Source organism: Misgurnus anguillicaudatus, chromosome 16, assembly GCF_027580225.2.
Source record: "Misgurnus anguillicaudatus chromosome 16, ASM2758022v2, whole genome shotgun sequence".
Lineage (NCBI taxonomy): Eukaryota > Metazoa > Chordata > Actinopteri > Cypriniformes > Cobitidae > Misgurnus > Misgurnus anguillicaudatus.
The window spans coordinates 24,642,828-24,666,672 of record NC_073352.2 but is presented as its reverse complement, the minus strand read 5'-3'; the positions used below and the strand labels follow the sequence as shown (position 1 = coordinate 24,666,672).

The 23,845-nt window shown below is 38.0% G+C and overlaps 1 protein-coding gene across 1 annotated transcript; it reads left to right on the top strand.

The window, feature by feature from the left end:
- Nucleotides 1-21,187: 21,187 nt before the first annotated feature.
- gar1 (GAR1 homolog, ribonucleoprotein) lies at nt 21,188-23,730 on the top strand. The gene is made up of 7 exons (XM_055177462.2): nt 21,188-21,335; nt 21,682-21,877; nt 22,024-22,178; nt 22,278-22,337; nt 22,584-22,692; nt 22,836-22,982; nt 23,234-23,730. Exons 2-7 carry the CDS (start codon nt 21,691-21,693, stop codon nt 23,242-23,244), a joined length of 669 nt encoding a protein of 222 aa, XP_055033437.2. The 5' UTR covers nt 21,188-21,335; nt 21,682-21,690; the 3' UTR covers nt 23,245-23,730.
- The last annotated feature ends 115 nt before the right edge of the window (nt 23,731-23,845 follow it).

Here is a 23,845-nt window from a genome sequence, read left to right as displayed (position 1 = left end):
TCCTGTGGGCGAAAATGCTTTGTTGATGCTAAAGATCAGAGGAGAATGACTGACTGATTCAAGCTAATAGAAGAGCAACTTTGACTGAAATAACCACTCGTTACAACCGAAGTATGCAGCAAAGCATTTGTGAGGCAACAACACGCACAACCTTGAGGCGGATGGGCTAAAACAGCAGAAGACCCCACTCATCTCCACTACAAATAAGAAAAAGAGGCTACAATTTGCACAAGCTCACCAAAATCGGACAGTTGAAGACTGGAAAAATGTTGCCTGGTCTGATGAGTCTCGATTTCTGTTGAGATATTCAGATGGTAGAGTCAGAATTTGGTGTAAACAGAATGAGAACATGGATCCATCGTGCCTTGTTACCACTGTGCAGGCTGCTGGTGGTGGTGTAATGGTGTGGGGTAGGTTTTCTTGACACACTTTAAGCCCCTTATTGCCAATTGGGCATCGTTTAAATGCCACGGCCTACCTGAGCATTGTTTCTGACCATGTCCATCCCTTTATGACCACCATGCACCCATCCTCTGATGGCTACTTCCAGCAGGATAATGCACAATGTCAGAAAGCTCCAATCATTTTAAATTGGTTTCTTGAACATGACAATGAGTTCACTGTACTAAAATGGCCCCCACAGTCACCAGATCTTAACCAAATAGAACCCAATAGAGCATCTTTCCATATATTTCCTACATTGATAAATGCTAGGTTGGTGTTAGGAAAGATTATAATGCATACTTATTTATCATAAAATGCATTTTTTAAGATAGACACTAGAGATGATCTTTGTACATGATTATAAGTTATTTTTAAAATCTAAATGATTGTCCTCTGAGAGGTTTTCATGGCATTTGGTGGATTATTGAGTTTCCATGCTTTTTACCCTCAGGGGGTGCTGTCTTGTATAACGACAACTAGGTTTAAAGGCAGTAGGATTAAATTAAAGACAACTGGCGGATCATCACGACACACTTCACACACTCCTGCAATGAAGAGGAGCGGCGTGGTGACAGTGAGTCTCTCTACAATGCAATCAGGCCTGCGTCTAGCCCTGAGGGTCCAGGAACTTTGTTGATTTTGTCTGTTTTTCCCTGTGATGTATGTACCACAGGGTGCGACGCCCCACAGGACGGTGTTCCAGGACCTGGTGAAATGTTTGATTGTAAAGCTGGAAGGCAAAAAGGAAGCCATTTCATGGTTCTCAAGCTCACATGTGAAAGTAATACTGAGTAACACTGGGCCTCTCTGGAGCGCAGGATTTCTCTGACTGAACCAATCACATCTGGTTATTTCACTGGCACTGGGCATGTGTGGAATAAAAAGACTGAACTTTGCAAACGCAAAGATGCTTGATGCATATGAAAAAGATAAATTAATTTATGTGGGTGGACTATGTGTGAACCCAGGATGACATAAAAGAGCGAGCGGTGATATGTCTGAACGCGAGCCAAACCTCAGAGACAAGACAGCCTTACTCAAGGGAGCTGAGTTTTTTTAGAAAGTTCCTTTAGTGGAGTGACATTGAAATGTCGTTCTGGCCATTTTTCCTATCCACAGTGTTAAATATTATAGTGGCTTTGTTCTTGACGGGCACTTTCACTACAAAGGTAGGAGGCCGAACGCGGTTGGAGTTTTGATGAAGGTAAGGCCAGAACAGGGGCATCCTATAGTTCAGTGATTCCCAACCAGTACTACCGGGAAACACTTTGGTTTTGTCTCAATGAAACCTATACAACAGAAATTATTAAAAAACAAATAAATGAGCTGTCTTGATTGAAATAAAATACCACATGAATTTCTCACTCTTCTTTCTTTCTTCACAATAGTGTAGAATAGAACTGTCAAACCCATGAGACAAACAAGTTCAAGACGTTCATTATAAGTAAAATACTTGGTGAGTCAGTTTTTTCACCCACAGTAAAGACGGAGTAAATCACTGTAATAATCATAAACTGTAAAGAAAAGATGGACGACGTTTTTCCATAGACTAAAAATAAGCCAAAATATCTCAAAACTGATGTCATTTGGAGCCAGAGTCAGCACAGTAGTGCCCGTGAGGTGGAGCTGTGGTATCAAGGCCCCACCCATTTTTATGTTTAACTCAATTACAAACACACAAATCAGGTCAACAAACCCCTTTTAAATAACATCTAATAACCAAGTTGAAGCAAATTTATTAGAAAAACAAACACTTAAAAGTACTTTAGCACGATAAGAAATAACAAAATAATAGAAACCATCATTGGGATTTTTTAATAAGCGTAATAAGATTTATAAGTTTCAAGGCTCATGTCTTATTCGTTTACATAAAGTGGGTGGGGTTTATGACCTCTACTGCAGCCAGCCCCCAGGGGGGATCAAAATGTTTCAGCTTCCCTTTTTAGGATATGTGTGGCACCGCTAACAATGGCTGCGTCCAAATAACCACACTTGCAGTCTTTGCACTTGACCACTTGACTACTTACATGTAGTGATAGACCGATATATCGTCCGGCCGATATATCGGGCCGATATTTGCGAGTTTTATGTGTATTGGCATCGGCCGATATGTGGCTGCTGTGATATGTGGCTGCTGTGATATGTGGCTGCTGTGTTCGCAGAGTGCTGGAAGCCGCAAGCGATTGCAGGTCATGTGACTAAAAACAACCAACCTTTCCATGACAACATTGAAAGCTCAGCCTAACAGCTGATTATAGCTCAGCACAAAGCGAGTTTTTATTTCTCATCTCTATATATATTTGTAGTAGTAAAGTGCCAGAAATCAATATAATTTGCTGATAGTTCCTCGTAAGGGTGTCACGATTTCGATTTTAAATCGAAATCGATCGAAATTAAGTCACAGCTCCGAACTTCGAAATAAAAAATGGGATCGTCGATGCTGCCACGCCCCCATTTCACGTCTGGTCGGCTTGGCAAGCGAGGAAAAAACTCTCAGAGATGCCTTTAAAAACATCTGTCCAGCAGAAAGCGATCATATTTTAAAAACGAGGGATGTAAGTTATTGCTACAACTCCTTGAAATGCATATCATAAACAGGATTACGTGATCTGACTTTGGACAGAGCGCAGCTCTCTGCACGTGCGCGATAGTGAGGGAGGCGCAAAGATGCAGCGGGTTATATTTTAAACAAAAGGATAGTTTGCCTCAGCTTGCATGAAACGCATAAAACTGAACAAATACATAAGGATTACTACTTTAGTTTATGTTCAGACTTCGGACAGATGCGAGAGCGCATGCACACGTGAGACAGAGAGAAGCGCAGCTGCTTATGATGCTGGATTTATTTCAGATGCTATGAGTCCAAGACACGCGCATTAAGTCCATGTGCATTAAGTCCATGTTAGAGATGCGCGGATGGACTATTATTTCATCCGCAACCGCATAACAAAACTCATCATCCGTCCACCACCCATCCGCACCGTTTCTGACCAGTTTTCAAAACCGCACCCGCCCGCCATCCGCTGACTGGGCGATGCAAGACGCTGCTGATGACAGCCGCGAGACTAGAAAGCTCTAGAATATCAGCAGTGAACTCCGTCTCCGATCGGCGCACAGGGACAAAAACAAATAAATAAATAGCCTAAATTAAACGCACAAATTACATAGCCTGCACTGGTGTCATCCTGATTTACCACTTTGTAAAACTTATTCCAGGCAACCCTTTTCTGACATTCTATTTCCTTTGTTTTTAATTCTCATTTTTTGAGTTTGCCACGTTCCTCCTTCGCCAGCGTTGATAAGAGCTGTCAAAATGCGTCCTCATTTCTCCGCGCTGTTAATGATAGAACGAATGGATCCTTAACAGCCGAGGATATCCCAAACAATTAAAAGTTTATTAAATAAAAGTGTGTATTTATTAGAAAACTTTTTCTTGTCACTGTTTTAGTATTATAAGTTATGTTTTGTGTTAATATTATTCTGTTTATGTTGCGTATATTTCTAGGTTGATTATTTGATATGCTGTTGAATAGATTAATCTACATCAATGTGTCATATGTTCTAAAATAAATTAATATTTTTCTGATTACATATTTATTTTAATAAGTCAGAAATGTCTCCGCTGTTTTCTGCTGACAGGCGCGGTGGGCGCTACTGGGGGCGTGTGCAACAGGTGACGCAAATTGTGGGTCCTCAGAAGGCTAGACCGTCTCATTTCAGTTCTCTTCTTGAACTTCTGTGGCTGCCACTATGAAAGGCAGAGAGGTCGCATGCTTAGAAGGACACAGCTAATAACAAGCAGTCGACCGAATTTAATAAAAAAAAAATGTTGTCACGTCATCCGCCCGATCTGTGTGTGCAAGAAGCAATCCTCTCTCTACAAGCTCTCGCGTTAAGTGAAGCCCACAAACCCCCATGCGAGTTGTGCAATGTGCATGTTAATGTTAAAGTATTATAATAATAATAATAATAAATAATGGCATATAATTTTTGTCTAAATTATATGCCATATAAAAAATATGTAAAAATCGAGAATCGGATCGAATCGAATCGTGTCCTTAGAATCGAAAATGTAATCGAATCGAGGATTTGGAGAATCGTGACACCCCTAGTTCCTCGTCATTGTGGAGAGTGCAGTTCCTGGTTCCATAGCACCCTCACCTGTTTTTACTATTTGTTAAATATAGTTTGTTTGTTTTTTTAAGTTCAATAAATGTTACTTTTTTAAATTGAGACTTGTAACATTTGGCATCATTATTGTGTCATTTTTATGATGTAAACTGAGTGAGCAAAAGCAGTATCGGCTCCAAATATCGACAGCCTGTATCGCTTATCGGCTAAGGCTGATGAAACAAAAATCGGCATCGGCACTGAAAAATCCCAAGCGTGCATATACAAATTATTCACCCAATGGGACACACTTAGGGAGTGTTAAAATATCCATACAGGTATAGTGGCATGAATTTGCACCAAAACGTATTTGTTTTTTATTTAGGCTTCTTAAAATATATATATTCTTAAGGTTTTCTTTAAATAAAATGAACACATAATCACTCTGAAATTAACATTTGCTGAACTTAAAAGATTATCTACACGCATCTGAAACTTTCAGAAACAGAATTCTTTGCACCTGTGAAAAAAACTCTTGGGCTGTTTCTCAATATGTGTTCTTCAGCGATCTTGCATCCTTGTGTTTTCGCTTTACGTCATTATTAACCGTCGAAGTTCAATTCCAATTCTCAGGAACACAAGTACAGAGGCCGCATGAAAATACCCGGATATGTTCGTGATATTGAGGATGCATCGAGTGCAGACTTGCACACTGAAATCTGGGGTGGTCAGGTGATCAACAGAAAGGTCGCACACATCTCAATTCTCACAAGTGCTTCTGTTTTCATGCGACCTTCTGAGTTTGTTCTTCCAAGGTCTCCTGGCAAAACCAATCTCCACGAGAACGCAAGTCCATTCTTTGCGTTCTTGGAGTTGAGAAAGACTTAATTTTGTGCATGTAGCTTTATTAAAGTTTATGTAGTAGCCACTGAATAAACGACACCATTAATGTGGTTTTAATGTTATAAAAGCAGTTATAGATGTTTTACAAAATACATAACAATGTTTGCACCAATAAAATGTGGAACACTTTCCGTTTAACTACCAAAATATGCATTCATTAACTTACAATTCAGTTTCCACGACATCTCGCGAGGTTTGGGCAAAAGACTCAGATTTACATCCTGAACATGATGCATGACGGGATACGCTTAACCTTGAATAATGCTTCAAAGCAGTATTCGAGATAGTGTGGGCTCAGTGTACGTTAAGGGCACTGCACTTAGCCAGTTTTAAGACATGGGACAGTCTTGCTCACTTACTTCCTGTTGCGTGCACGCGTTCTCCAGTGGCCAAGACCACAAGTGTGGGTATTTGGACGCAGCCAATGTCCACATCAATAATATTGGTGACAATAAAACATTTCAGTGAAGTGTCTCTAAACCAGAGGTCTTTAACCTTTTCCTGGCTGGGGAACCCTTAATGGATGGAGAAAAGGAGCATAGACCCCCAGTACATGTACAAATTTTGTAATTATTATTTCAAAGATCCTAAAAAATGTTGGCATACTTTAACTGAATAGATTTTGTAATGGGAGTCTTATGCCCTTTAAACAATATTTGGAGGACCCACCATGGACCCCCGAGGGTCCCTGGACCGCCTGTTGAAGACCCATGCACTAGCTGTAATCACATTGTGCAACATGTTTGCTTTTTTAGTAAATAAAAAAGGGACTGTTTTGTTGATGAAAACTTGTTGCATCACACCCAATGTAACATTAATAGACAGCTATTTATGAGTGTGTTGTAGGCAAAAAAAATCCTGTTGTTTTGATAACAATAACTGGAAAAAAAATCACAATCTCTACTCGCCCTTGATTATTTTGTACAGTACAGAAGTGCAATGCAAATTTCAAATGTTTAATTATTAGCCAGTTATCAGCCAATATACAGTTATTTGCATTCAATAAATATTTGAAGGACCCCTGGTAGAACCACCACGGATCCCCAAAGGTCTTCAAAGCTCTAAACTTTTAAACAATAGTGCATACCACCACCAGTTGCAAAGAATCACAGTACTTTTAAGGGAAAATATATTTGGGGATAGAAACCTCCTGCCCTATCTGCATTCTGCACAAGAGCACAAGGCAAATTTCTGTTGCTCATGAAGACAAAGTAGAAAGCAAGAGGGGAGGAGGGGTGCATATGATGTAACGTTTGGGTTAGTATGCACATGGGATGCTTTGTATTGGACAAAGAAGTGGCCAAAGGCAAATTCTGCAGTGAGATTAACTTTAGCCCTCCATTCTCTTTGACTGCTTCAATTTCAATTCTTTCATATGAAGAAGCTTTTGCATATAAAGGGATAGTTTATCTAAAGTTGAAACCTCTGTCATCATTTACAGAATTTAAATTTGGATGTAAATTATTCCTTTAAATATGGAATGTGTTATGCATGCTGACAATAAGATGAATCCAGGTCTGTTTACCAAAGATCAAACAGGCTCATTCAGAGAGATGAGAAGTGTGCTGAAGCTGGTGAATAGTGTGACTACTGTGCGTGCTTGTGTCACATTGACCTAGCCGGAACAGCTCAGCATCACGCCACTTCCCTAATGAGGTTTTTGACAATGACCAGCTGTTCATAGAGAGGTGAAGAGGGTATAGTCTCCAGAACAGTCACACTTGCCCACTTGTGCTAGCTTACCGCAAACTAATTGACATCTGCTCTTCCCAAAAGCTGAAGGGGAAGAACCCCAAACCAATTAAAATTCAATGAATGGGTGCTTTCTTCACATACACAAAGAGAGTTATAAATTTTTCTGTTTTAGCACACGCCAAGCTTGTTTTGTGCCACTGTTTTTACCAGGAGGTTTCCTGCCCGCAGAAGCAGTTATTACAGGCTCTTTACAAAGGCTGAGCGTGACCCCATCTGAAGGTGAACGCCACCGGCAGCTTCACGTGTAGTACATCACTACACCCCACACCACTTTCCATTACACTGCAGGTGCTCTTCAGGTACTGTTTAAACACAACCGCCACCCCCACACACATACCACAGCTCCATCTCACCTGAACTGTATCCCTTGCAACCCTCACATGCATGCCACGTCCACAGAGCTGTTTAAAATACACCTCTCTCTCAAATCCATCTTCCTGCTAATACCTCCCACTTATAAACACAGTCACATACGGGTCACAGCAGTGACAGACTGAAGTGAGGCCTTGCCATCTCGGGTCCGTGTTCCTCGGAGAGTCAGCAGAGGGCTGGAGGATTATTATAAGTGTCAGCTTTGGCCACAGATGGGGTCAGGTCTTTATTTAGAGATGAAAGAGAGGGAAATGATGGGTTAGAGTTCGCTTTGTAGGTCGCATGGCACGTTGCAAAACTGGCAGCTGTGCCACACTGGAATTTTCTCGAGTCGATATCGTTTTTGGCAAACCCTCATTAGATTTTTGATATGAAATGCCTATTGTTCACGAATTAATCAGTTTCCAATGGATAAAATCACTCCACTGTTTTTTTCTTGCTTAACATCTTTTTGCTTCTTTTTCACTAAAATTACAGAAGTAAAATATGGATTTTATATAGGGCCCAATCATGCACCCGGCGCAATGCAGTGCAATGTGCAACGCAAGTGTCTTTTGCTAGTTTCAACCTGGCGCAGTTATCATTGTCACATTGTTTAAATAGCAAATGCATTTGCACCCATTTTTGAGCCCATGGGTGTTCTGGCCTGAAAATGAGGTGTGTTCAGGAGCATTGTTGGCGCGTTGTTATTTTGAGGCAACTAAAATAGACTACACCATTGACCAACTAAAACCTGGTCTAATGTCTTAAGTCAATGGCGCAATATTGTTTTTGTTATTTAAGGAGCGTGTTAGTACTATGCACCTATAAACGAGACAACAATGCGCGTTTGCTTATCACAAACATGGATGCGCAGCAGCACACAAACATTTTGAAATATGAAAAATGATTAAAATGTAAAAGATTAGTATTGAGTCTCTTTGACATAAATGAGGACTGATTATGAGATGTTAGAAGGCGTAAAGAGTCACTTTACCTGTAGCCTGGTGAGTAATTTAATGTTTTGCTTTAAATAAATGCAAATATTGCATTTATTTTAAAATGTTTTTTTTTAATGCTACCTATTGATTTATTGTATGGGTGACTTTTTAGTGATGAGATGGTGAGATGAGAACCTTTTTAAGTAATGCTTTTCAAAACACTCACAGCGCTGTCCGAGTGCTGAAACGTTTTTAACATGTTTGTAAATTCTTCATCTCCTGTTTGTTACAAATAAAGTATTTTTAGAGTACAACCTTTTCTTGCATATTTGTAAATTATTATTTGAAATTACACTAATTACACCTACACTGAAATTACATGTAGGTTTCCGTACATTTACAACAATTAAAAGCTTGCTATTTTTACTTTCATGACTGAAAAAAAAACAACTTTTAAAGAGAACCAAAGGTTTTATTACAAAAAAGAGAAAAATATTATATATTTCAATACAAATAAAAACAAAGCAATTTGTTTAACATCAATTTTAAACTGGTGGTCTTCTTCCTTCGCTTAGTTTTTCAGTTTACAAATATCGCCATCTAAATAGGGAATCGGCGCGAGCACAACTGGGGAAGAGAGATGAGACTCTCATTGGTTTATTGCATGTTACGCCCAGAACACACCCATTACTCATTATGAGAATAGGTACAACCCTTTTAGACTGTGGGATAGGCGCACAAAGCATTTTTTCATCATTAAATTAGCAAAAGTGGATTCAGAAACTGCCTTTTAGACTGTGCGCCGTGCGCTTAGACCATGCACTTAGATTGTTAAAATAGCACCCATAATATGTAACTTTTAGAATATAATATACTAAGGGCTGTCAATAGATTGAAAAAATTAATCTAGATTAATCGCATATTAATCGCACATTTTTATCTGTTCTAAACTTACCTAAATGTAACACTTTTCAAGTTTTTAATGCTCTAATCAGCATGGATTTGGTCAATATATATGCTTTATGCAAATGTATGTCTACAACAGCCTGTTTACATTTTCAACAGAACCATCAACCATAGTTTTATATATGATTTTCCCTTTAGAAGACCTTGTTCTTTCTCCAATTCTGTTTGCTGCTGATCATTTGTGACCTGTGCTGGCAAATTGAGTTGGGATGATCAAATTTTCAAAAATAAGTCATTTATATTTTAACATTCTCTATTAAAAAACTTCAAAACAATTGGAACAATTGTTGGAATCTGACAAAGCATGACAGAACTACTGTTTACGCAGAGCAAAAACAATATCAATAGATGTTACATATATGTTTTCTTTTATTGTTTAATTTTGACATTGAGACAGACCGCTTTGATACTGTAGGCTAATGGAAGGGTTTAATATACAGATACTTTTACTCAACAGTTAATCCAAACATTCACTTCAGATATAACAGATTATAGGTCATACCTGCGTGAATTCTTGTCAAAACAGATATTTTTAAAACTGTAATTTTGTGTTAGATGTCTATATATATCGGGGTCGCGCACTCGCGAGTTTGTATGCATGCGTTTCAGACATCTGCGTCAGACTTCGCTTTTGAGTCTTGTCACTCTTAATAACTCTTTTAACATTAATCAGGACCCGAACTTTATCTCTCTTAATAATTATTTTAACATCAAGCAAGTCCTGCAGTCTATTTTTTCTATCATTTCTGAATGCATTAAAACCGAAACCAAAAAGTGAATGATGACGCATCTTTGCTTTAGATTATGGATTTGGGACAGTACACCTCTCAGGAAACGTGCAGATAAAGATCATTTTAGATATTTAATGAACATTTACAGCATTGGATTCGCTAGACGAGAGCTTAATGCTCTTATTTTTATGAAAACCTCCGACTCATCTAGACAGCGCGGGTCACTTGCTGTGCCTCAATTCATCGAGCTGTGGGACAAACAGAAATTATGTGTTGCGTTAATCGTGCGTTAATAAAATTAGTGCCGTTAAAATGAATTTGCATTAATGCGTTATTAACGTGTTAACGCGTTATTAACGCGTTATAATTAAATTTTGACAGCCCTATAATATACATAACTATATTATCAATGGTGCATTAAGACATAATGAACTGCATTGTTTTATTATGGTAGAATGAGCTATTTTTTATCTACATATAAGTCTCCCGTAGCTTTTCATTGCGTTTTGAAATTGAGGTTGGTTGCAATTCTCAATCTCACCACATTGCGTTTTGAAATTGAGGTTGGTTGCAATTCTCAATCTCACCACTACGTGCCTAAAAACACATTACATCTTTAAATTCACTTTATGTAGATTTTTTTCTTGGTAAAACTGTTTTACGCATAAAACTGTGGGCATATCGACAGCCAAATACAAACTAATAATACTAATCACAAACTATTGCTTTTGTGTGATGTAGAATCCATCAATGTTGTAGTTGTCCAGCGAACTGAACACAAAAAATTACTGTTAGAGCACTTTTTAAGGATGCATTATATTTCACATTACATTTTAAATACATTTCCTCTCAATTTTTCATCCCACACATTAGTGATCACCCTAATGTGCTCATGAATCTTATATTCATCAATTTGCTGAGTGAGCAAATGCAAAACGCAAACGTAAAATTAAAAAGCTGTCACTAGGTGAGATGGACGATAAATCTATTGATACCATCACCCAGATCATTAGGAATACTATAATGTTATATATATATGTCACTGGCATGTGTGGTGAGAACATTTGTCAGAAAAACGGGAGAAGAAAAAAGTGGATGCATTGAATTGTCTCATGTGTCTAAAATCGGTTCGAAAATGTCAGTCTCCACACAGAATGTGAAAATGACTTCACTTTTCCAAGAATTAGCTCTCACACAAATGACTTCACTTCTCTGGAAACTAGCAGATTTAACCTTTGAATGTTCTTCAAGATGTTCGCACATAGTTGCATGACCTAGTTGGCATATATTAACAGATACTACTGTATGCACACATCCACACAGTTTTCTTATTCTGTCTCTCGTATTTTTCATCTTCCATTGGCTGACCAAATCAGTTACAGTAGTACATCAATGCTAATGATCGCATCATAGAGCAAATGAGTTAGTCATCAAACACTTCTATCCTCATTGTCCTGAGAGCTCCGCTTTTTTTTCTCGCACTCCCACATGAGCACGTAAACAGACGAACGGATTGCATCGTGTTCGTTTCATCCCTTTCATCTGCCTCCATCGCTGCCCCTTTTTTAACAAACCCACAACATATATCACTGGAGCTAACGCGATATAAACCGCCGCTCGCCTTCCCAAAGCTCAAATCATCTACGCTTCATGCTAGCAGGCAGTTCAAACTCTCTCCCAACTCATTAAAGCTGATTTGGGATTATTTACATGCCGCTGGGAGACACGGTAAACACGATTAGGTTGAACAAATACCGGGGTCAATATTTGGTAGACGTTCCAATTAATAAAACATACCATTCGATGTGATGCCATATCGCTATCTGCAGTAGGGAAGCAGACAGCTAGGCAGAGCGTAATTGGCAAGACAAAGAAACAAGACCCCTACTGTTTTGCACTGACATGCCTGTCACCGTAACGCCGACCAACTACAGCAGGACCTGCTAGCTCGAATGAGCGTCGATAAACTTAGAAACCAAAGGAGAAACTGAAAGATAAAGAGAAGTCGTAGGAATGAGGGAAGAAAAGAACGAGAAAAGCGAGGCCAAGATAAAAGCCCGGTGCATAAAAGCGATTTACTAAAGTGATTGGATGTCGAGAGAGAAACACTTCTTAGCCTCAAACATGCACACACATGTGTACTTTGAGTCTGGGCAAAAAAGATACTTTGCAGCTTTTTTACTTTATCACAAAGCCTCCCATTGTCCCCAGCTAAAATTAGCTGGTGTTGACAAGAGCCCAAAGCAGGGTGATAAAACTGATGAATAATGGCAAGGGATTTCACAGGCAGATAAAAGAGATGTGGAGGGAAGAAGATATACAAGTACACAACAACGACATATAAGTATGTGTTTGAAATCATATGTATTTAACTCTTTACATTTTTTTTAAACAGTGAGAAAGCTTTGAAAATGTAGCTTGTGAAGATGCAAGCTACCATTAATTTATAGTATTTACAGTAAAGCTACTCTTTTGAAAACATTTTAGCTAACAAGGATCTCACAAAAAATTGAAGCTATTTATGGGAAAATATTAATCAATATATTTATCATATAAAATTCTAATAATTTTCTTGTTAATGAGCAATTTTTATCAGGCTCATGTTAAGGTTCAGTAATTTTACTTTAAAGGCGGGGCATGATTTTTGTCGGGCCGAGTACCAAAACACACTTGTAGCCAATCAGCAGTAAGGGGGATGTCTACTAACCAACATCATTGCCTGGGTTGCGCATGTGTGGGACGGGTCTATCAAAACAAGGTCCAGATTCTATTGTTGTAGGGGTGTGTTTGTTTAGGTGATTTCAAATGTCAACATTGGCTTTCAGAGATCATGAACCCCACCTTTAAAGTCACAATGAAATGGACATAGCGATTGTCTATGTTCCCCCTTGTGATATATATGTCGTGAAATGGCTTCTGAAATGAAAAAAGGTAGGACTGGACTTGAATTTGTCCATCAAGAATTGATTGGATCGTTGGAAGTTGGGTCATGTTGCTATTTGATAATTGCTGCAATCTTTTTCCCGGGCCACGCCCACCTGGAGATTGTTTCAAAGATGGAGATTTGCTTTTTTATTTTTTTTATTTTATATATAAGATAAGTTATTTGTAAAAAAACACAAAATTCCAAAACATTTGTAATGTTTTTTAAATTTCAATATCATTGTGACTTTAATGGCAATAGTCAGTAATTTAAATGCCTTATTTCCACAAATGTCATTTATTTTTGGTGGTATTTAAAACATTTGACACATTAGATCATTATTAGTCATTACCACTTTATTTTGTAAAGCGAAGTCATGTAATAAAATGTAGTGCAGACTGTGCAGGAATGCAAATTCATGGTAAATTGCTTTTTGAGATAAATTATCCAAACCAATTCACTGTTCATAATTCTTAAACATCTTAGATATAACAGTTTGCTCAGTTATGAATATTAATTAAATATAATGATGTATAATACAAATATACTGCTTAATTATTCCAGACAAAAACAATAATTAGAAAATCTCAGTAACATAAACATTCATTCATGTCCTGCACTGATTTAAATGGGTATTCAAACTTCATGAGGATACAGAAACAAACATGAGACTGAGGCAGGGAGGACACACATGAGCAGGTACATGAGGAGCACTGAACTGTAAACCAGCTAAGGACATGAGAAGTTCGCAAAGGAGAGAGAGAGAGAGAGAGAGAGAGAGAGAGAGAGAGAGAGAGAATGATAGTGATCGTTTAACATGGATCTACTGCAGATGAAGAGAGCTGCAGTATGGAGTGTGGGTGGAAGTGTCAGGGCTTAAATGACTCCCATGTCCCTCACTCTTCACCCAACCTCTCTTCCCCTCTCCCTACATCCAACCCTGCAATACCCTTACACATTTCTGAGAGAGTGAAGGCAGACACAGTGGAGGTGGCTTCAGGTCTTGCAGAGACGTTTTATTTTAAAATAGAAAGAATACTTTAAAAAGAATAATAAAGTGTCCTGGGATATGGCATTAGACAGCTGAAAGGAAGTGTTGTCAGGGAGTGAGTGGTTTATTTAACAAAGGAGTGTGAGGTTGAGGCAGTCTCTCAAAGTGTGCTTTCCAATTCAGGACACGGATATTCATGACAACGTGTCCTAACCAGATGCAATGATAAAGGAACATATGTGACACATTATATGTAAACATTCCTATCATCAGTGGCGGCCGATCAATAAGGGGCACTAGGGCGCCACCCATTCAAATTAGCGACATCATTTTACGTGAATTCAGAGGATGCATGAGATGTATCCTTCTTTGATGCAAATAATCCACAATTCCTTGTGTCGCCGCAAAAACAATGTAATTTCTCAACATCATTCTACATACTGGCCTGCCTGATCTCACAAAATACGTGAAATAGTCACGCATTATTTTGCTCAGTTTTTCGTGGCATTGTCACGTATTTCTACCATTTTAAGTGCTCATGCCACGCATTTCTTTTTTGTGTCAGTTTCACATATTGGTTACTCAACTGTTTTTCCTATTTTTTTACAATTGTCACTTCGGTTTGGGGTTAGAACAACTTTCTGTTACATAAAATGACATCCCTAACATCAGACAAAGCATACGAAAAAAATTGTGTAAACCAATAAGTGACATCCTAAAGCCAAAAGCAAATCTAACCCCAAACCGAAGCGACAAATGTTTAAAAATAAAAACAGTTACCTATACGTGAAACTGACACAGAAAAGAAATGCGTGGTATGGGCATGTAAAATGGTGGAAATACGTGACAATGCCACGAAAAACTGAGCAAAATAATGCGTGACTGTTTTACAGAAATGTGTGAGATCAGGTTGCACTGGCAGTTGTAAATACTATGTGATGTTTAAATGTAAAAGTAGTTTCAAGTTTTTAAGTAGTTTTACCTTAGTAGCTTACCTTAGATAATTATTGTCTTATTTCCGTACAACTCACTTCAAATATCTGTTAAAAACTAGTAAACTTTATTCTTCTTAATATCTCTCCAAGAGATTTTTGTTGTATGTTTGCCGCAGCCCCTCAAACATTGCACATATTAAAACAACATATAAACACTTTTTTTTCAAATTTAGAAATATTTTCCTTTATTTAATCGGTGTGGGGCGCATTAGCAACGTGATACTTCCTGTTTCCTTTTTGACATTATGTCCTAAGAAGGACATCTCGTTTAATTCTAGGTTGATGACCCTTCGTATACCGCATCCAGAGGATGCAACCTCCGGACCCTAACGAAAATTAACCATGGTTTTATTGTGGTAAAAGTGGTTTTAAAAAACCATAGTTGTCAAAACCATGGTTATTTTGGCTTTACTACAGTAACCATGTTTTTTTATTTTAAATGTAGTAAAACCATGGTTAATTTTCGTAAGAGGAGAACACAAAGGATGCAGCCTTCTGAAATGAGACACAGCTACTATTTATATAAATCAGCATTCACTTTTATCTAAAGCATTAAACATATTATCACTCCCAAGGTGATAATATTTGAAGTCCAACCATGTGTAAGTGCCAAATGTATATAAATAATAATACAAGAAAAAAAATGTATACAGTTGAATACATAGTTGTATACAACTCAAAGTAATAAATTACTACATGTACAAATTACTTTAAAAGTATAATGTATTAAGTAAATGTAATTTTCACTATTTGTATTGTTGACATAGTTGACACAGCTTTCTTTTAGTAAGAAAATTCTCAATGGAAAAGAAACAAAGCCCATTCAGCAGACAGGACAAATCTAGTTTAGCTGTTTCAGCTGGGCTTTGCTCTTCACAATGTGCCTGATTCAGCACTGCTGTGGTCAGCAGAATATTTTGGATAAAGCAGATATTAAATATAAATAGGGTCGCACTTGGCACAAACATAGTGACTATTGAAACATTGATGTGACATATAATGGAAAACCGAGAAAGATTTATGTGGGAAAAGATTTTTTTCCCAAAAAGGCCTATGAGGAGCAGTCACAATACACAATTCAGCGACCAAGATTTAATGAAAAAATGAAAGATGAGCAGACTGCCTAAAATGAGTTGCCTGAGGAGGAAAATACATTGCTGCCTCATACATGCGTGTCCGCTACTCCCCTTACAAAGCTTCATGGGAATGTTACCACATGTAATATGAAAATCATGTTTATATATCATTAGGATTGTTGTGGAAATCCATAAAAGGATTCATTTCCTTTTGAAACAGCCCATTGAGTAGCATCCTTCCCACAGCGCCCTTCAAGGGCATGAAAACAACATTTGGAATTCACCCAGTATCCAACTTTAATCAAACATCTGATTCAGCTAATCATGCTCTTTTGGGTTCACTTAAAAAATAACACTACATCCAGGTGTTTGGAGCAGGGTCGGAGCAAAACTCCGGAATTAAGCTCACAGAGTAGGATTCCGAACCCCTGCTGTAGACAAGATTAAAGCAAGCAAACCTGCTATTTAACTGTCTGTCTAAATGTTAGTGATATGCTAAGTACAAACATATATCCAATCATGGTACATAGTTCCTTGACATTTAAAGGATGCCATTATATACAAAGTGGCTTACGCTAGACTAATTAGGGGTGAAGTGCAATGCTCAAGGGCTTAGAGGTGATAGAATAAGATCTCAGGAGCTCTCTGGTTCACGGTTCACTTATCTGTGATTTTCGAGGAACATCATTCATCCATTCTGAGCCTGGTGGGGTCGCAGGAAGGCTAAAGCCCATCACAGCATCATGGGCCAAAGGCATCTTATGGCTTTACTGTACATGAACAGTTCCCCTAAAAATAAAAATGTTCTCATCATAAACTTTCCTTGTCCGTTGTCATTTCAAACCATTTTAACTTTTAAGTTTATTTTGCAACATATACCATTTTAATAAAAAGCAAATGAGAACTGCAGCTGTCAACTTCTAAAAGTGTTTCAATTGTTAGTTTTTTTAAATTTTATGCTATTGCGAGTTGAAGTTGCTTGCCATTAAAGGCGGGTGCATGATTTTTGAAAAACACTTTAAAAACAGGAGTCGGGCTGAGTACCAAAACACACTTGTAGCCAATCAGCAGTAAGGGGCCTGTCTACTAACCAACATCATTGCCTGGGTTGCATATGTGTGGGGCAGGTCTATCAAAAGATGGTCCAGATTCTATTGGGGTGGGGGCGTGTTTGTTTAGGTGATTTCAAATGGTGTGTTTAAGCCATTTCGTTCATCTTCACATGATGGTGGTGTGCCTTCTTTTAATGAATTGCATGAATATATATATATATTGCATGAAGTTAAAACAAAGTGGAATTGACTTGCAAAACAAAGTTAGGTTTTGGCTTGTGATATATATATAGCGATTTTTGTGTGAGCATATCAGTGAACACCCCTGACCACTCGGTGAGTTTCACGTCTTTGTAAACGAAAGTTTAATGCATTTTAGTAAGGACTGTTCCAGTGCACCTATGAAGCCATTATAGATGTGGGAGGTGAAACAACAAACACCCGAAAATTCTTGGGGCAGCCGCATATGTCGAAATTTCAGTCAAAACCGTTCTATTTCATCATAAACAATCTGAAAACAGGACTTTAAGTGTAAAATACCGAACTTGCCCTTTAATTGAGAACATTTCAAGTTTCCCACTCATGCTTATGACTTTGTGGTACCGTTTATGTGTGTTTATTTCGTAAATACAATATATCCAATATGACTTGAATGCACTATATATTATGATAAGTGTGAACAACAGACATATTGTGGTTTCCCAAACAGGGATAAGCTTAAATCAGGACTCCATAGTTTAATAAGGAAATATAACTATAGTTTTAACAAACATGCATTACTAAAAACATCACTGGCGTGCAGTTTGAGGCAAAACAAAGGGCACTGATGTATTTTAAGCATTAGCCACCCAACATAAGTAAATCTTCTCTGGCCCGCTTCATCCAATGATGCCACCTGATAATGGCCTGCAGACCAGTCCGATATCTATAAACAAATGCATGGGAGAGCAACCACTCCTCCATCACTTATTAGGGAGAATGAGAAACCTAATAATACACATTATCTTCTCTGATTTTGTTGAAAGGATTGTGTGGATGAACAGTAAGGGCAGTGAGAGCATGGAAAAGCCTCTCTGCTCTAATGACACTGCTATTTGTATGTATAGGTGCTTTCAGGGTATAATCTTATCCATCATCGCAACACTGAATAGAAGATGGAATGTGTAAAAAACTGGCCGATATCAAAGGGAACCAATTACAATACATTAAAGTATTTGATTTGCTAACATCAAAGTACAAAATATAGAGATATTTGCTTGTAACTAACAATTATGCGACCTGGTGGCATAGTGTTTTTTGACTTGTTTCTCATTTGTAGCTATACCATTATGTTGATATTCCCTTAATGTAATCAAAGAGTCCATCTGTTGAAAATAACAACGTGACTCTCATTCAAATATCTAACACTGGGTTTCATGAGAAATAAAGAAGAAGAGAGCCCATTCAGTTTGTACTGTATTGCTGCTGCAAAAACTCAGATCTTAACAAATATGACCTTTATCCCCGTTCTTCTACCTCACCATGATCTAAACCCTTCACTCAGTCTGGTTAAATCAGATACAGCCTGTCAAAGCATTAAAACCAAACATAATGCCAACTCTTATCTCGATCGGTGAAATACCATCTCAGAATGCATCAGAGCCTGACCATAAGCATTAGATGACCTGTCTTCAGATGTCCCTGTAGGCTCAGTCCACCTTATTTTCCTCACCCACTCAGAATGAACTGACTCAACCTGATCAGAGAGCGAGCGTCATTCAGCGACAGGATGAGAGAACAGTGTGCCATTTGAAATGGACACACACTTACGCACCGCTTGCGTTTCTTTGACTGAAACCTCTAATCCATGGGGCTGGCTGTCTCCTGAAGCAGAATAAAAATGCTGTTATATCATGCTGGTACTTTGTTTATACTTCATTTCAAAGAGCAGGCTGTCTTTGGAGGCCCAGTGTAAAATCAATGGGCAGAATAATGATGCAGGCTTAGGTTGGCTTGGATCTGTGCTATGCATTTAGTGTCATCCTGAACAGAGATTGGATGCTAGCTTTCTTGGAAGACCACAGACCAAACAAGTGATTTCAATTAGTAACCATCTTTCTCTTTCTGTTTATACACTACACAGTTTAGGCAGGGGTGGCAAAGAGAGTATTGCGACGAGAAAAGTATATATTTTACGAAGAGTCGATATACAAACAGACATTGCACAAAGACAAATCCAGAATAAACAACTTTTTGGATTTAATGAGGTGCTTACTGGCCCATGGGCTTCTCTTAGTATGTAATTATGCCAGAGAGGAAATGTACTTACACCAAAGGGAGATAAAAGGATTTGTAAGGCTATGTAAGTACAGAAAAAGTGTGGCGTATACGATCAATAATTAATTTACTTTGAACAGTCAGGGGCAATTAACAGCCAATTAAAGGCCAAAATGCCTACCTTACCCCATAATCTGGCTGACCACCGTGACTATCATGGATTACCGAACCGCGAAATCGATCCAACGGGACACTTACTCCCTGTAAGTGTAATTAAATCACATGGTTCACGTTCCGAAATGTGCATTAGGAATTTGAAACAGCAGCCGCTTACAGTATTGTGTTGATTTTATACTGAGTGTACAAGGATAGAGGTTGTGAACTTTATAGGCAAACCTAAGAAGGGGAAGCTTGAATTGACAACATTTTAAAAGACACTTTAGCTTTGAATGCTGCCGTTTGTATGGAACAAAATACTTTGGTTTTCTTAAAAATGAAATATTATTCAATATTTAGAAATTTCATACAGAGTACACAAGGTTTCATCAAGTGCAATCTCGCTGCAACCGAATGTTGATACCACTGCATAGACGTAAGATGAATACAAGATGTATGGTGAACAAAATATGGAATAAATTATATTTTTAAATTCTAAGCATCATACAGTCAGAGGAATGAAGGCTTCCTCCGAGACTGATTTACACAAACAAAACATTGCCTGGGAATAGCTTCCATCTCTGGTGTTATGAGAAGAAGCACTGCGTTTGAAGCAGCATGTGTGTACAAGCCTGCACATCAAATATTGACATTCAGACGCAGTAGTGTCTCACAGCCAGCGGAGTGGAGTGGAGACCAAGTCAAAATTTCAAGGTCTTGCAGGCATAAAAACAGCATTTATTTTTTAAAACGTTTACGCTTATTTGTGATACAAGATATACAGTACAAGTTTATAATAAGCTACACATAAAATGCATCACTTTGCTTGATGTGGGTACTCTCTCTCTCTCTATCTCTCTCTCTAGATGTCTATTGCTTTTTCCGTTTTTCAGCACACCACTCCAGTTCCCATGCTGGATGCTGACAGTTGCCTGCGGCATTCAAGAAAAACTAAAAAAAAGAGATGGAGAGATTCGGGGGAAACTGACTTCTATTTACAGATATCGCCTTCTCATGTGAAGACCCAGGAGAGCCAGCTGTCCCTGATCAGAATCCAAATGTTCTGGTCCTTCACCACAATCACAGCACCTCCACAGATGCTATAATCTACAGCTCGGTTTATCATGTGCCGAGAGTGACCTCTGCTGTCCAGCTCCCTATGCCTAATGTAGTTTTATAACAATAATTGTTTTATAATACAATATTATTCTTTCAACTATTATAAAACAAATGCATATATATATATATATATATATATATATATATATATATATGTGATTTAATACTGATTTCATTGTTAGATCTCATTTAAGCTGATGCTGTGATTTATTACATAGAATTTAATTAGTATATATTTTTTATTCATATACTTTCTTAATTTATTTAGCTTTTGACAGCAGTTAATTTTAAATTAATTATTTTATAATAAACTATACTGTACTTCTACCTTACGTAAGTGTACGTGTTTTGTCCTTTATGCCAAAGAAAATAAAACATCAGTGCTTTTCCTTGACACGTCCGCCTCTAGCGTCCAAACATGGTCATTACCATATCTATGGTCATTACTTCCGTTTTTACGACAGTCTGTAAACCGGTAGTCAGATTTACGGCAGATAGTCTGGCACATGTGTTTACAGAGTCAACAGCGTGGACTTTCATAGAAGCCTAACCGATCATATTTAAAGGTATTTTGACTATTATAACACTACCGGGAATATTATAAATGATATGTTTCAATAACATTTTCATTTAATGATATCTGTTATTATGTATTTGACTTCTGCACGTTGAATTGATATATGTGTTGTGAACTATTCTCTATGGTTAACCTATAACGTTAGCATTCCTACTGAAACTTTATGATCATGATAAGAAGTAACGTTAGTTCGTGTTAATTATCCAAAACATTTGCATTAAACCTGGAAAACTATCGTTTTCTCTTGTGTTTGTGTGGTTTACTGAGCTCAAGCGGTGCCTTTGTCGTCTCATCCTGTGATTTTTGTTAACGTGTTTCATTCATATGTGTCACAGGTCTTTACCATGTCATTCCGCGGGGGTGGTGGTCGAGGGGGTCGTGGCGGCGGTTTTAATAGAGGCGGTGGTCGGGGTGGCGGATTTGGAGGTGGTCGAGGCGGGGGATTCGGAGGCGGTCGAGGTGGCGGATTTGGAGGTGGCAGAGGTGGATTTAACAGACAACAAGACTATGGACCACCGGAACACGTTGTCGGTAAATATGCTTTATTTCTTGTGTGCTTAACTTATTTTCAAGGTTTTGCTTTGGACATTGTAAGTAAAAACTAACTTAACTTACACGTCATATATGCCTGCATGTATACAAGCATATGAAGTGTATTGATAAACTCAATCTAATAGCCTTAGGAGAGTTCATGCACCCTTGTGAGGACGAAATTGTCTGTAAATGTGTGACGGAGGAAAACAAAGTTCCCTATTTCAACGCTCCTGTTTACCTGGAAAACAAAGAACAGATTGGAAAAGTGGATGAGATCTTTGGTCAGCTTCGTGATTTTGTATCCTTTATTGTTACTGCAGGTGGTCTTTAAACAGTGCTGTCAATTCACAAATGTTTTCATGTATGTAAAATCAATGTCCTTAAATAATACCATCAGTATTTTTCTGTCAAACTTTCTGAAAATATGAAAGCATCCTCCTTCAAGAAGTTACAAAAGGTAAGCTCTTTTACATAAAACCCTATTGTGCCATGCTTTTTAAAAATGTTTGTCATCTGTCACTTTTTTAATTGGTAGGTAGTTGCTGCATAGGATTACAGGTTTTCTAATTTTTTTTAACTATTACTTTTGAAGTTATAAAGGCGTTACGCTGTCTTGCTTTTTGCGTTGTTGTTGTGATTAGTACTGTGTACTGCTCAGAACTGTGCAGAAAATGTAAAATCATATTTATTTGTATTTTTTCAGTTTTACATTGACCCCATGAAGCTGCTACCCCTTCAGAGATTTCTCCCCAGGCCTCCAGGTGAGAAAGGGCCTCCTCGTGGAGGCAGAGGAGGAAGAGGTGGGAGAGGAGGTAAGACCATGCTCACTTTGTGCTATCGTAACCGCATACAAAGCTAGTTATTCAGTTTAATAATTATCTTAAGTAAGATAATCATTAATTCATGTAGAATTAACATCTAAAGGAATATTCTAAAGTGAGTAATGTGCTTGCAGGTGGATTTCGTGGAGGTCGAGGAGGCGGCTTTGGTGGTCGAGGAGGAGGCTTTGGTGGTCGAGGAGGTGGCTTTGGTGGACGTGGAGGAGGCGGTGGCGGAGGGTTCAGAGGAGGTAGAGGTGGAGGTGGTGGACGTGGATTTAGAGGTAAGATTACGTTGTTGAGCATTAAAAATTAACAATAAAATCTGATTAAAAGCACACATTTTAGGGTTTAAATTATTATACTCCAAATGACTTCCTTTATTTGTGGGAAACGAAGATATTTAAACAAATTAGATGGTATTCTGAATATTTATATTATAGTTCTTCAGAAAGTAATACATATAGTGACATTATTCATTCAAATAGTAATTTTAGCAGAATGCAATAAAGCATTGTACTTGCTTTCCTTGCAGGTGGGCGATGATGAGGGTCTATGTGGATATGCTATCTTGTATTATCATCTGCAGAAAAAAGAAACTTCTGGGGAGAAGGCAGAAGCAGCTTTTGGGACAAATACAGTCTTTAGACTGTTACTTGATGCCTGTCTTGTACAGCTGAACTTTTTTACTTCTTTTGTACCATATGTAGTTTTTTCAGCAGTTGAATTTTTATTTGTTGTATTTGATAGAGCTGAAGTTTTAAGTTGCACATGTCTGTGTACAAGATGGCATGTGTCTCCCACAAACTTGACTGGTTGGACTGGGAGTTAAATCAGTACCAACCTGTTTAGCATCAAGGTTATATTATGTATTGTGGAAAAGTGTGGAAAGAAGCCAGTGCCTCTGAAATCAGTAATGTTAAATCTTTTATTGCTGGTTGTACTGGATCTCTTCATTTTTGCCATTGAAATGAACTACAATTCTACTCCGTTACCATGGACTTGCAAAATAAAATCTGTGGTATACTTACACTTTTGCCTTTGTTTTAATTTAACTTTGTAAACAAGTTAAAGATGTGTTGTCATACTGCTCTGATGTACTTTCTGGCATAGGTGTAAAGTAGTGAAGTATTTTTATTTACTTAAG